The following is a 13,941-nucleotide window of genomic DNA, read 5'->3' on the forward strand; positions in this document are numbered from 1 at the left end:
ATCTCTCACGCACAGAATTTACAATACTGAGTAATTCTCTTTTAAGAGAATCGTCAGAATGGGGTACATGTTTTGACGTTAGCCATGCCGTAATATCTTCCTTATGGTTTTTTGAGGTGGGAACACTTTCTTTTTTCCTACAATGATAGGATGCATTGTCTATATCAATTACTGTTCCTGGTTCAATGTTAGGAAATAGTTGATCTTTGAACCACTGTTCAAACCTAACACTGTCCCATTTCATCATGGTAGTCAGCAGAATTTATTTTTGCTAAAAATACTTGCTTCACTCCCTGTACAAACCCCATCTTACCACCAGCGTGCAACAAAACAAACCGTGGTCCCCGAGCGGGGGACCTGTAGACAAGCCAGCCAGAAAAGCATTCTTGGGTGTTGCTATTGTTTTGTACTTCCAAACTTTAGACGTATGCCCTATATTTACCCAACTTTCATCTAAGTAAACAATGTTCCATCCCTCATTCCTAAATTGTCTCATTTTTCGTAAATATGAATGTCGCCAAAGTATAATATCGTTTCTTTCAATCAATAAAGCCTTATTTCATCGCTTTTCGAATTTAACCCCCATTTCTTGCAGCAAATGGTAGAAAGTAGAATATGTAAAATTTTTGCAAATCTTTATTGTCGTTAACTTCTTCATCACAGATTAAATTGTTGCGGGAACATTTCTAAACAAAAATGCATGAAATTTGCATCTTATGGCACTACGAATGAAATCATTATATTTCACTTCCCTGCTGGATTTTTATTTTAGTCCAGTTACTCTTTTTTTTTCCGGGGTGTAAAGATTGAGCCTTTTTTACTTTCATTTCTTAATCTAAAGAATGTACGCCTAGTGACACCAGCCACCTTTCAAAGTTCACTAATAATGAACGATTGACTATGTCCAGGGTTCTTTTCCTTTAAATATTCGAACATTCTTAAAATAGTTTTTCTCTCCACTTCTAATTCTCTCACCCTTTTTCCTGCGATCCATTGTGATGACTGAAGACTTACAGATTAGGACGCTATTTATCACTTCATGAACCACTTGTAAAAATCGCCAAAATGTCAACACACAACACTTCACCAGACCACCAAGAGTGTTAAAACATCACTGAACTGTTGGTCACGTACGAACTCATTACACCTGAATATAACTAAGACTCACGCCAGCACGTCGCCTTACTTCGCGTGCTGATCGGCTTTTAAACAAACTGCATTTACAAGAAGTAATGCCTCTGGGGACCTTTGAGTGAAGATAAAAAAAATAATTTCATTATTATCTTTACAATATTTTTAAAAATATTGCCAAATTTTCAGCACCACCATCACCAGTGACACACAACATAGTAGTGTCGGTTTTTTTGGTAACAATTACTCTGATTTTACGGCATGATTTAACGTTTTGAATAGAAAAGATGTTCAAAATTTGGTTTCAATGAAAACTTGCATTTTAATTATTTTAAAATATGAAATAAGGTTCACCATTTTCATATTTGGCAATAGCGTGCTTTATTTTCCCATAAGAAAAGCATTGTCCATAAGAGTCCATTGTGAAAACCACTATGGAATTGAGATATTCCTCCTATTGCACTTAGGAATTTTATAAGATACTAGCTGATTACCCGATGTTGCCCAAATATTTATTTATCCCAGTCTTGTATTAGACAGGAAAATAATGAATTCTAACTATAGTGTAAAATGTAACTAATTTTAAATGTGATCCTGAATGTCACCAATTAGCTTAGAGAAACTGAAAACTATGGATTCGACACTAATCTATGTCATTTGTGACATTTTATTTTTCACCCCCTTGCCGATAGGTGATGAACTTGAATTTGAACTGCATTGGGAGTGTCACAAAAACTATGGATTCCATTCGCAACACAGCCTGAATGTTAGACAACCCGAGAAACAGTATTGTTGTGAGGGATTGCATACTCATGGATGTCTGTTTGTGCAGAATTTAATATTGGTTGATCTCGATTATTTTTAAATGCCACCCCTTCCCACCCCATCTTTAGGGGTGCCAGGGGTGTCTTACCCCAAAAATATTATTTCCAGATTGCAAGCAATATGTGTACCAAGGTGTACCAAGTTTGGTTGAAATTGCTCCAGGTGTTCGAGAGTTATGCCGGAACAAACATACACACACACACACACACACATCCATCAATTTTTATATATATAGATATTATTCAAAAAGGATGCACTATCTATCTAATTGAAGACAATAGAAAATTATTCCTTTTCAATTTTCTTATTTCTTCTAAGGTAAGACTTATTTAACTGTGTTAGCCATTCAGGATAATGCTGTTCATAATAATTATTTTTAAACTTCGTACATAGTAATCAGATAAAAAGTTTCTGAACTGATTCTACTTTTTGAAGCTAATTTGTGGCTGCTAAAAAACATAATTCATTCCCATATTCCAGAATTGGACAGACTATTGTTTTATACAAGTATAAAAATCTTTTTGACAATCTTTCCATGAGAAAAATATAAAACGTAGCATCTTCTAATCATAACCATAATTATAATTATTATTATTGTTGTTATTTCTACTATTCAAGTTTTATAAATGATCAGACCTCATCTACCATGTAGTTTAATTTTATCATGTAATATTTTTGACAATGTAATAATAATGTTCGTCAGTTAATTAGAAAAAATAATTTCCCTTCAGCTCTTTGGATACTTTGGATGGAGACAAAGGTCTGGACCACCAGCCCATGTTTTCTTACGTAAAGGATCCTTACGTAGAAGTTGAAACTAACAGCAAGTTGCCAGACATAATTACCAAGGGATTGCTCATGGGCTTGTATGGTGAGCAGCATTGGAGCTAGACTTCTTCTGTGCAGGTGAAAAGTAACATATCCCGTCATCATGGTTGCAAGCATCGGAGTGTACCAGATAGTGACTTGCATTATTGTGTGGGTGGCGTACGCGTCGACTTACCTGACGCGAAAGCCATTTGGTGTGATAAAGACTGATATGGAAACCGAACTTCACTTCACGAAATCGGAATTAGGCTGCATCGACATGGCTTTGCTGTTGCCATATGCCATTGTCCAGATGTGTTTTGGTCCCATTGGTGACAAACTTGGTCCGAAAAAGACTGTAAGCTTGGGTTTGTTATTAACAGGACTTAGTACAGTTAGCTTCGGAATGTGGAGTAATTTAGCGATCTTTATAATACTGATGGCTCTCTCTGGAGCATCCCAAGCTCCATGCTGGCCAGCAGCCTCCAAATGTTTATCGTCTTGGTTTCCTAGTAGCTCGTTGAACACGGTGTTTGGCATCATTTCTACTGCTGCATTTGGAGGTAGCATTATAGCAACAGCCGTTGCTGTTTATTTGCAGAGCATGCACGGCTGGCGATCAGTCTTCATTTTGCCGTCAGTATTTATTCTTTTCATGGGAATCGTTGTTCGCTTATGCTTGAAAAGTCCCGAGGACTACAAGTTCACTATTGAAGGTGCGAAATCGTCAGACAAGTCGGCGACAGGCTCCCAAAAGAACTATTCCCTGTGCGAGTTGTGGAAGCTACCAATGGTTTGCGAAATATCCATAGCCATGTTATGTTTGAAACTTGCACGCTATTGCATGTATTCGTGGTTACCCATGTATCTCCGCCAGTCCCTTAATTACTCCCAGGTTCAGTCTGGAATGTTTTCCACCATGTTTGACATCGGTGGGGTGACGGGTAGCATTCTAATCGGTATCATTGTGGATAGGTACTGCAATCAGTACAGCTTGTTCGGAATTTGGTTGAGTATGATTATCAGCTCTTTGAGCTTTGTGCTCTTTGCTGTGACGGCAAAGAGCGGTCTAGTGTACAATTCGATTTTCATGATTATAGCTGGGGCATGCATTTGCGGGCCAGATGGTTTGCTGGGTGGGTCAGTATCTGTGTCTATAGGGGAAACGAAAGGTCGTAATGCAGGTGCAGCTGTTACGGGACTTGTAAATGGTTTTGGAGGGATAGGAGGTATAATACAAGGCCCGTTGGTAGGCTATTTAACTGAGAAATTTGGTTGGGATTTTATGATAATACTCCTAATAATTTTGCTCAGTTTGGGATCATTCGCTGTGTTGAAGGCATTCCTTATACAAAAAAGGCAGGTGACGGAGGAGTTATTGAAAAATGTAGACAGTTTTTAGTAGATGGTGTTAGAGCTAGAGTGTGATATTTATACATATGTGTATATGGATGGGACTGAAATTTGTATTTTGTACATTACATTTTTGTAGGTAGTTTTTTGTAGGTAGTTTTTGATTGATAAAGTGTGCACACATTTTCAATATGCACTCAACACGTATTTGTTTTGTTTGCTGTCCCATTTTAATGTGTGTGAATCACTTGGAGTTGTAAAAGTCTTAAAAACGAGCTACTGTCCAGGGCAGTGGAATGTAAATTGAGAGGGAAGAATTAACACACTGCACCAAATGAGCAGTTAAATATTTTCCTGCATGGTTACTTTTCACCTGAGAACACTGAATTCCTAATTTTGTATAAGTGTATACTCTTTCCTTTAAACTTGATTCATCCACCCTTCTAGGTCAGGTTTTCATTTTTCAAACATACGTACATGCACACATAATACAGGCTGTCTACTCGCCGGGAATTCCTTGAATTCCAGGAATTATGCGTGTAGTATTGGCTCTGGAAATTCTGCGTGAATTGTTCGTGAATTTTTCTCCATAGACGTGACATATTGCAACTTTTATTAAATCCATATCCCATTGAATTTATACATATTTATTAATGCTCTGAGGCAAGTTTTTAACATATTAGCTTGTACTTTTATCGACGAAGGAAAATAAAGCTACGTGAAAAATAAAATTGAATTCTCTCGATCCGTTTACTTTGTTAGTGTCATTTGCAGAACAATCTATCTGATAGACGGAAGATTATTGCAAGATAAGATATCCTGAAGTTAAATAGGTAAATTTTAGTTTGAAATTCTTATACAATTAACAATTTTTTGTATGTTAGTATATCCCGTAACATTTGTGACTTGTGTTTGTAGATGCATTTTCAGTCTGAAATCGCAAATGTAAACTCCGGACCTTAAATTTAATATTTTAAATATATATAGGGCCTACCATTTATTTGAATCGATTTAGAATTTTTGGATACATTGGAATCACATGGACCCTTTATATTTTGTTAATATATTTGTGTGGGGGGGGGAGTGGTTTGTGAGAGGTGGTAATATGTAAGATTGAAAAAGAGAAAACATCTTCTGGTGACCTTGATTTTTTTTTTTAAAAGTTCACCTTGAAATCCTGGAATTATACTTGAATTTTATCATGGTCCTAGAATGGCCACCCTGTAATATCCACCAACATATTCACATAATGGTGAAGGAAACAGTCAACAGACAATAATGAAAATTATTATGTTTCATATTCCATGGTCTTACTACATCTTCCAAACTAAAGAGAGGTAGACAAAACTAAAAATAATTCAGGCACCAGCCCCTTTTTCTCAGATTTTTTTTTACAAATACGAGCTAAGAAAGCCATGAATCCAACTAAAATATACCGTGAAATGTGATCTTAAAATATTTAATTTATTAATTAATACAAGATTGAAATTAATTCTTGCACCACACTGGCCTTCTTAAAGAAGGCTCAACTGGTAACAGCATGAATAACTATAAAATAAATTCTAATAACAGGTGGCATGAAAGTCATCATCCTATTTGAACTGACCTTTATTTTGACATCTTGTTGTTTATATCAGTAGTGTTTTGTCAGTTAAATAGAATGTACTCACGAAATTTATTGTGTGCGAAAATGAAGAAGTATACCCCCATACAACTCGCGAAACATTAGCTCTCTTGCGTGACACTTTTCCGGCCAGAGTAATATCCTGTTTTGGTGATTTGCCATGGCCGGCCAGGTTTTTTTTTTCCTTTGGGGATATTTGAAATCATTGGTTTATATGAATAAGCCTGAGACGTTCCAGCAACTAAAGGACAATATTCAGCATGAAATTGAAAACATTTCCCCGCAGATTCTTTCCAACATCACCAATGCAATAAAAAGAGCCCAAATTTGCATCAATTCGAATGGTGGTCATTTATTGTATGTTACCTTTAAAAATTGAGGACATAAAACTTACAAGTATCAATAAAAGTTTAACATAAAAAACCTACTTTGTTTGATTTAAAACGTAAGCTATAGGCTAAGAAAATCAGGTGATGACTTTTGCGCCACCTTGTACAAGCCATGAATATTGCTGCAGATTTAAAATTTCACTAGCAACAGCATGTTTATTAATCTGATTTAATTATACATGTGATACAAAAAAACACACATACTGTACTTGTTATTTATAAAAGAAAAACTTAATGGAAATTGAAATACATATGTAAAAATTTAGAACTGAATTTAAAAATGCAGTCACCAGGTGAAAATTTTCAGGCACCATATCAACTGGGTACCCTGAATTTTTGTACCCCTGAAGATGAGCTTATCTTTTCCTTCACAATTGCATGTTTATTTAGTGCTTCAAGCTTCTTTTGAGTTTATTCACAATTACTCACTTGTGTGCTCACATTTTTGCTTTTACTGATGTAATTAATGCAGAGAATAGATATTTTTGTAAGATAGTTTTCCAGCTAACGATTTTTTTCTTTTGTGTGTGTATGTGTGTGTGTGAGAGAGAGACACCCCAAAATGAAAACTTCATGATTAAAATTTCCCCATAACTTTCAGTGATTGTACTTGAGTGAGCTGGGTAAAAAGTATGACAGTGGCCATGTATTTCAGTGAATTAATGGTTTGAATACAATTTAACTGTCTTTCCTTTTATAGACTCTTATAAGAATTACATATTTTTGCATAGTGAATTCATCTTTAGTCCCCCCCCCCCATTCTGGATCTTCCTTTATGCATGTGTGTGTGTTTGTTTCACTTTTTTGGGGGGTTCTTGATTCAAAAGAACCTATCGGTCAGACAATATCAGAACTGAAAAGGATTTACTTAACTTAATGAAATGTAGGCGTGTCCTTTTTCTTTTTTGGACATAACTATGTGAAATTATTGTAACTATCTTAACCATATTGGACAAAAATACAAAGCCAATGCTCGTGATCAGACAACAATCAATGTAATGTTGATTGGCCGTATAAATTTTGTGTAACAAGACCAACTGAGGTCATAAAATTGACTCCTCCACAGAGTCTGTGAGAATGAATTTCAGTAAGAATAGCATGTCTGTTTAATGGTGAATGGCACTGTTCGTAGACGTTGCCTCTAGATGCAACATCCTGTTCCTGTCAGAAATGTATTCCCTCGTAATGGCAGCTAATCACACTGAATGCTCAATACAGTAAAACTCCAATTATGTTTCCAGATTTTACATTTTCCTGCATTATACATCAAATCTTCATGATCCGGAAAGAGCAAAATGTTAACAACATTTTCAATGCATTTTAAGATTTTACATCTTGGTTCCCTGAAAAATGTAAAAAAGAGTCTCGACTTTATTTCTTTTCGTAACTATATTACATAAATTCCATGTTCCTTAATGTATCTCTTTCCATTGAGATATATAATACAATTACTTTAACTTACCTGAATATAATATTCACAAATGTTGTCCTCCAAAAACTGTATGTAATTCTATAAAGAGATTGTAATTATCATCTTTTAATGGATAAATTATATTTTTTGTGTATGGAATATGTTCTATATGTGTCGTAGTGTTAGTCACAAGTAAGTGAAGTGTATGCATGTGTTCTTTTAAAAGTTTTAACTGCTAAGAAATGATAGTTTCCTTTTCTGCAATAAATTTATCTGATTTAGTTGTTATAACTCCTGACAAATTACCATATTCCTTCTATTTATTTATTTATGTGTGACATAAGCCCCTTCTAGTTCACTGCCCTTTTTGACACTTAATTTGTTACAAAGTGCAAATACTGAGTTGTCTACTTCGCTGATTTAGTGTCACATAGCGTATTTGGTGTCTCCGCCTTTTGTACTACTGTCTCAAGCCGTGTACAGTGTGGTAAATGGTCTAGTAGTACATGCTAACCCATCAATGAACATTCAAAGAAGCAGGTAGACATTTGTTGAATCTTGTGAAATTGAACACCCCCTTTCTTGTGTACAGTGTCTACTTGATTGAACACAATTTCCTCGCACTAGGTTGATACAGGGATGCACCTGCACTACACTTAGTGTCAAAAAGTGCAACAAACTAGAATGGGATATTAACACACTTAACTGAGCACTGTTTTGATGTGTTGTATTATAAGTATTTAAATGTTGTTATATTGTGTATATAGTGAACTGTATTATATAATAATATATACTATTGTGAGAGTCTAGTGAATATGCATGTTTTAACCTTGACTGAGTTTGAGTTTTAAAATTGTTGTTCAGTGTTTTATCGAGTATTTGAAGGAATAAGAAGGCTTATCATTATTAGGTTTTGTAGAGTTCCTTATAAAGTGTGCAAATAAAATAGTCAAATAGCAACAAGCATAATTTTTCCTCATCATGCTAACATTATGTTGTTGATTTATGGATTGAAAATATTAAGTTTCCTTTGTGTACATGTGTTTAATAAATAGTGGTTGATTGGTAATATTTGTTGTTTTTTTACAATTGTTGCATATTTCATTCATATAACATGAACCAATAGATCTTTTGTCTGTGGTTGTGTGTGCATGCAGACAATACTGAATTTTATTGATTTATGCTTCTATCTTTTTATATTTTCACAATCTTTCGACTCCTAGTGGTCAGTATGGAGTGGTTATAATGTGCTATAGTGCCAGGGGTCCCAGGTTTGAACCGTAGAAAAGGCATGAATGCATGTTTGTCCCATCATCCATTTCATTAGTTCATCATTCATTTTCATCGTCATAATTAGAGCCCGGAAGTTGGCAAAATGCCTCTTTTTATCTACTGGATATATTGATAAAATTTTTCTGGATATACGTTTTTTATGTTGTTTCGAATGTTTTAGAAGCCTTTTCATTTTGCCTATTTGGGACCCCACTGCCTATTTTTAATTATAATGCCTTTTTTCTTGCCTTTTTCAATGAAATTGGACCATTTTTATTAAAAAAAGTGTGTATATAAATTATTTTTCTCCCAAAAAACGTTGTTGGCATTTATTTTTCTTCCGTTTCTTATGTGAATAATTTTCGCCTTATTTAAGTAATATTGAACTCACGCATGTCTCAACATTGCTGAAGGAGAAAAGTGTGAGAGAAAAGTATTTCATGCTGAGTTAGGATATTGGCTTTCGGTTAACATTTCCTTGTGCATGATTGACTGCTGAAAACCTGTTGCAGAACATCTACACAATTACGTCATCACGTCCGTGTCAGGACGTTATTGACAAGAAACAGCACTAATGCCCGAGGGCCTTTGCATGCATTCCAAAATCAAGTTCTCTGTCTTTAGTTTAGTTCTGCACTTTGGAGGGAAACGATCGTTTATTTTTCATCATGCCAAAATTTAGTGTGCCATTAAGTGGTAAGTTACGTGCGTGAATTTGGTGAAAATTGAAATGATCTTCCCAATGTAGATTTTAACATTTTGCCAGAAATTATAAATAAAAGTAAGCGACTTCCAAATGTGCCTTTTTTCATTTTTAGTGCCTATTTTCCACATTATAAATGCCTTTTTGCCTGCCTATTTTAACGAAAATAAATGCCTGAACTTCCGGGCTCTAGTCATAATTAACCCAAGAAGTAGATAAGTTGTGAAGAATAGCTATCAGTAAAATGATATGTACAGAGTGCGAGGATGAAATGGTATGGAGAAGACCAGACAACAAACAGGGTAGGTGCAATGAAAGTGGAATGGGAGAAATATGGAAATTAGACGTGTGATATATCAATATCGATTAAGTATTTTTGAAGTATCAGTGCATTGATATCAACCTTGATGTCACTGCAAGTGATGATGCAACAGCACCATTCATTCTTGTGTCTTTTTAGTTCATCAGTGGCAGGGTTGGGAAGGGGAGGGGGATTTGCTGGTTGAGAATTACAGACTGCAAGACAATCCTTGTGTTTGGGGACTCCTGTGTTTGCTTATTCAATGAACAGCACAATTCTCTGTTTCCCGTAGCTAAAATTTCAATTCAAATGTCAAAGATATTTATTTAGTTATATTCATATCAATATGCAAAGAATATTGCACAACCCTAGAAGGAAAGGAAAAATTGCAAAAGGACCGTGACATGAAGAAAATATTAGGATAAATGAGGAATCACTAGAATGGTGGTGAGCTAGGAAGAAAAAATTGAGAAGCTTGATATCAATAAAGGATTAAAATTAGAGCTTAACCAAGATAAGAATGCCCCAACAAGCTCACGAAATAAAGTGCACAGTCATTTGTTCTCTCCTCGCCACAAAGCAGGACCCTGTGGCCAAGTGGTTAGCACATCGCACTGAGATGCCAAGGGTCCCGAATTCAAATCTCGCTCGGGCTTGGTTGTTTGTGAATGTCCACTCATCAATTTCATCACTCATCCCCATCTTCGCAAATTCACCAAGAGGCACAAAACGCGAAGTAAAATAAACTAAATCAGTCAATCTCCTCGCCACACAGCCTCCCCAATGGTGCACCTTGTAATCAAGGGTTCCTGGGTTTGATTCCTGGTGGAGGGACATGGTGGTTCAGATCCAACTTTAAAATGTAGGTCCAGTCCTGATTAGCCTTACTGTGCATAAATTTACTTAAAACAACCAAATCAAACAATCTATCTCCTCCCCACAGGGGCATTCTTATTGTGGCCAAGCTGTTAAGAAGTATGACTATTTTAATCACATATATCAAAAAGTTTTCAAAGGGGAGACCCTGTTACTACGTATTTGTCATTCTTGTAAACCAATACATTAAAATCAAAGTAAATTCTGTGAGGGCCAGTATGTAAACTGATTGCACTGGAACGCCATATTTCAAATAATAAAAACCAAGATGTAAAAATTAAACTCGTGATTCACAACTTGTAAGCAGCCTCCAATTATTCAATTATTCTCATCAAAATTTTGGAGCTCCCGCTGGGAATTGAACCCTTGACCAATCACATCAAAGACTGAGCACAACCATTTGGTTATGCAGGAACTCAAAGGTGTAAAAATCCACAAGCTTATATTTGAATTCAGCTCGTTAGCATTTGTACTGTTGACATGAATGTCAATAATCTTCTACACTGTATAGGTAATTATTTCACAAAGGCAATTTCTGATGGCTACATGTTTTCTATACCTTTTACTACATTATATTTGGTCTAGGAATTAATTCGTGCGGTTGTTACGCACACATTGAAGCTGTAGTTCAAACACAAAATATATAAATACCTTAAGAAAAATATTGTCCATCACGAGCCACCACTTTCGCCCATCTGTCAGGCAAGTTACGGATTCCGTGGCGAAAGAAGTCCTCATCCTTTGAAGCGATCCAGTCAAATCGTTATTCATGCAATCGAACAAGTAGTAGTCCGAAGGAGCAACATCTGGTGAATACGGCGGGTGGGGTAAAACTTCCCATCCGACATTTTCTAAATAGGTTTTGACCGGTTTTGCAACATGTGGGCGAGCGTTATCATGTTGAAAAATAAGTTTATCATGTCTGTTCTCCCATTCTGGTCGTTTCCTGGCCAGAGCTTGCTTCAAATGCATTAATTGTCGTCGATAACGTTCTCCATTAATAGTTTCACCTGGTTGCAGAAGTTCATAGTACACCACACCTTTCATATCCCACCATATGCACAGCATAACCTTTGCACAGTGAATATCTCATTTCGGTTGTGATGGACCTGGTTCACCTGGCTTCACCCAGGCCTTTTTTCATTTCGGGTTCTCGTAATGGATCCACTTTTCATCGCCAGTAACAATGCGATGCAAAAACCCCTTTCTTTTCTGTCTTTGAAGCAGCAATTCGCAAATGGTTTTTCGTCTTTCAACGTCTCTTTCTTTCAATTCATGTGGAACTCAATGTGACATCTTTTGAATCATTCCCATGACTTTGAGGCGTTTGGAAACTGTTGTTTGATCAACGCCTAATGCTTCTGCAAGTTCTTCCTGCGTTTGACATGAATCCTGATCGAGCAATGCTCTCAATTCTTCGTCTTCAAATTTTTTTTGGCTGTCCAGGTCGCTCTTGGTCTTCCAGGCCGAAATCCCCACTTCTAAACCATGCAAACCACTTCTGACACGTTCGCTCAGCTAGCGCATGGTCACCATACACTTCCACCAAAATACGATGACTTTCGGTAGCACTTTTCTGCATGTTAAAGTAATGAAGCAGAACACCCCGCAAAAACACTTTATCTGGCACGAACTGCGCCATGTTCAGTTGACTACAAAATGCTGTTGTTGATGCGTCAATCAACTGCCCTATACTACGAACGATGCGCGCTGACAGGAGTTTTCAACGCATGTGTGGATACACGGAACTGTGGGATGATACGCTCATTACGCCATCTCTTGTCCAGGCGCACGAATTAATTCCTAGACCAAATAATAAACTACATAACTATAATAAACTTTTGTGATGAAGATTTTGTCTTTTAGTTGCACCTCAAAGATTAGCTGATTTTGAATTCTAGCCTTTTTTGTCAGTAAAAAGGAACAGTGTTCTGCCCCTCAAATGTCTTGGGACATACAAAAGAATAGAACTGAAGAAAAAAGTCTAAAGTGTTGTGTTGTGAATGTAAGTAATTTACAACAAGGTGTCCGAATGATCTGGGCTATAGCCTGAAGAATGTTTTCAAGCAACATTATTAATAATAATAATAATAATGACCCTGCTTTTACATCAGGATCATTCTTAATCTCAGCCAGCATACTGCTTTACATTCCAGGCAAATAATATACCTTGCACAGCTAATTTACATGATGTGAAACTTTGCTAAGCTTTACACATTTATCCGCATATTAGAAGTTTTATTTCACCAAACAATATATGTTCTCAAGATTTCAAGCACCATCGTGTGCATTTCCTCATTTGCCGAAAAAGTGAGGAAAGAATAGGATAATGCATGCATGTTTTCAGTTTCATTACTTTAAAGATTCTTTGTTATCTGTATTACCATAATTATTAGATATGTACTGTATTTTATTTTGTATTGTCATTTTACATTGGCATAGCACCTTGACGCCAGGGGTCCTGCGTTCAAAACCCAGCCTGGGCATTGTGTTTGGTGTCCCTTTGTGAGTGTCCCTTCATCAATCTCATCATATTACCACATCCTCAAATTCATCTTGCATTTCTGGATTAAATGTGCCAATGAAGATGGATGATAAGCTGATGCAATATAGTAAAGAACAAACATAAAAACATGGAAGGTTTTTTTTCTACACTTTTATCACATGAGAGATTAATATTTGTTTCACTTTGCCTAAAATATTTATAATGCAAATGACATCACCTATTTCATATATCATTAATGACAATGGCTAATTTTAACTAATTTTTAAAGCTATGTAGCTCACTTATTTTTCTCTTTTTTTCTTTTGGCGATCAACAGCAATACTGTCTAAAATTGGGCTTAGTGAAAAAAGGACCCATACCAGAAAAAAACAATTTTATAGGAAAAGCATTTTTAAACTACTGTCTTTCCTAAGAAAGGTAATAGATGGGAATTTGTAAGTGCTTTTGTAATGAGATAAGCACATACCGCAAGCATGGAAGTTAAAGGACTTAATGCTAGATGACATGCAAAAACAACAATTTCACCAGTGAGTGACATGGGCTCCTTTTCCACTGAGTCCCTATATTGGAGTTTTTTGTACATGAATTGTAGGTATATGTGTATGTTTAGGCATATGTAACTCTTAACAAACTTCTTTCCGACTTATTCCTAACTCAAAAGGGAATGTATTTAAATATATTTAAAATACGACATTTGATAATTACTTTATTTACAAAGTTATAAAATTATTTGCAATTTCTTC

At 35.9% G+C, this 13,941-nt stretch overlaps 2 protein-coding genes across 5 annotated transcripts in view; both read left to right on the forward strand.

The window, feature by feature from the left end:
- The window catches only part of LOC145994673 (sorting nexin-24-like), a 51,476-nt gene extending 48,629 nt beyond the window's left edge, over positions 1-2,847 (forward strand). For all 4 annotated transcript variants that reach the window (XM_083130804.1, XM_083130808.1, XM_083130805.1 and 1 more), the window contains exon 4: positions 2,688-2,847. In XM_083130804.1, coding sequence (XP_082986930.1) covers positions 2,688-2,847 — 160 coding nt within the window. The remainder of the gene's footprint in view (positions 1-2,687) is intronic.
- A 40-nt stretch (positions 2,848-2,887) lies between these two features.
- LOC145994672 (uncharacterized) lies at positions 2,888-8,609 on the forward strand. Its single transcript, XM_083130803.1, has one exon. The coding sequence runs from the start codon at positions 2,888-2,890 to the stop codon at positions 4,163-4,165; it is 1,278 nt and encodes a 425-aa protein (XP_082986929.1). The 3' UTR covers positions 4,166-8,609.
- The last annotated feature ends 5,332 nt before the right edge of the window (positions 8,610-13,941 follow it).

Source organism: Lepisma saccharinum, chromosome 11 (genome assembly GCF_977018435.1).
Source record: "Lepisma saccharinum chromosome 11, izLepSacc3.1, whole genome shotgun sequence".
Classification (NCBI taxonomy): domain Eukaryota; kingdom Metazoa; phylum Arthropoda; class Insecta; order Zygentoma; family Lepismatidae; genus Lepisma; species Lepisma saccharinum.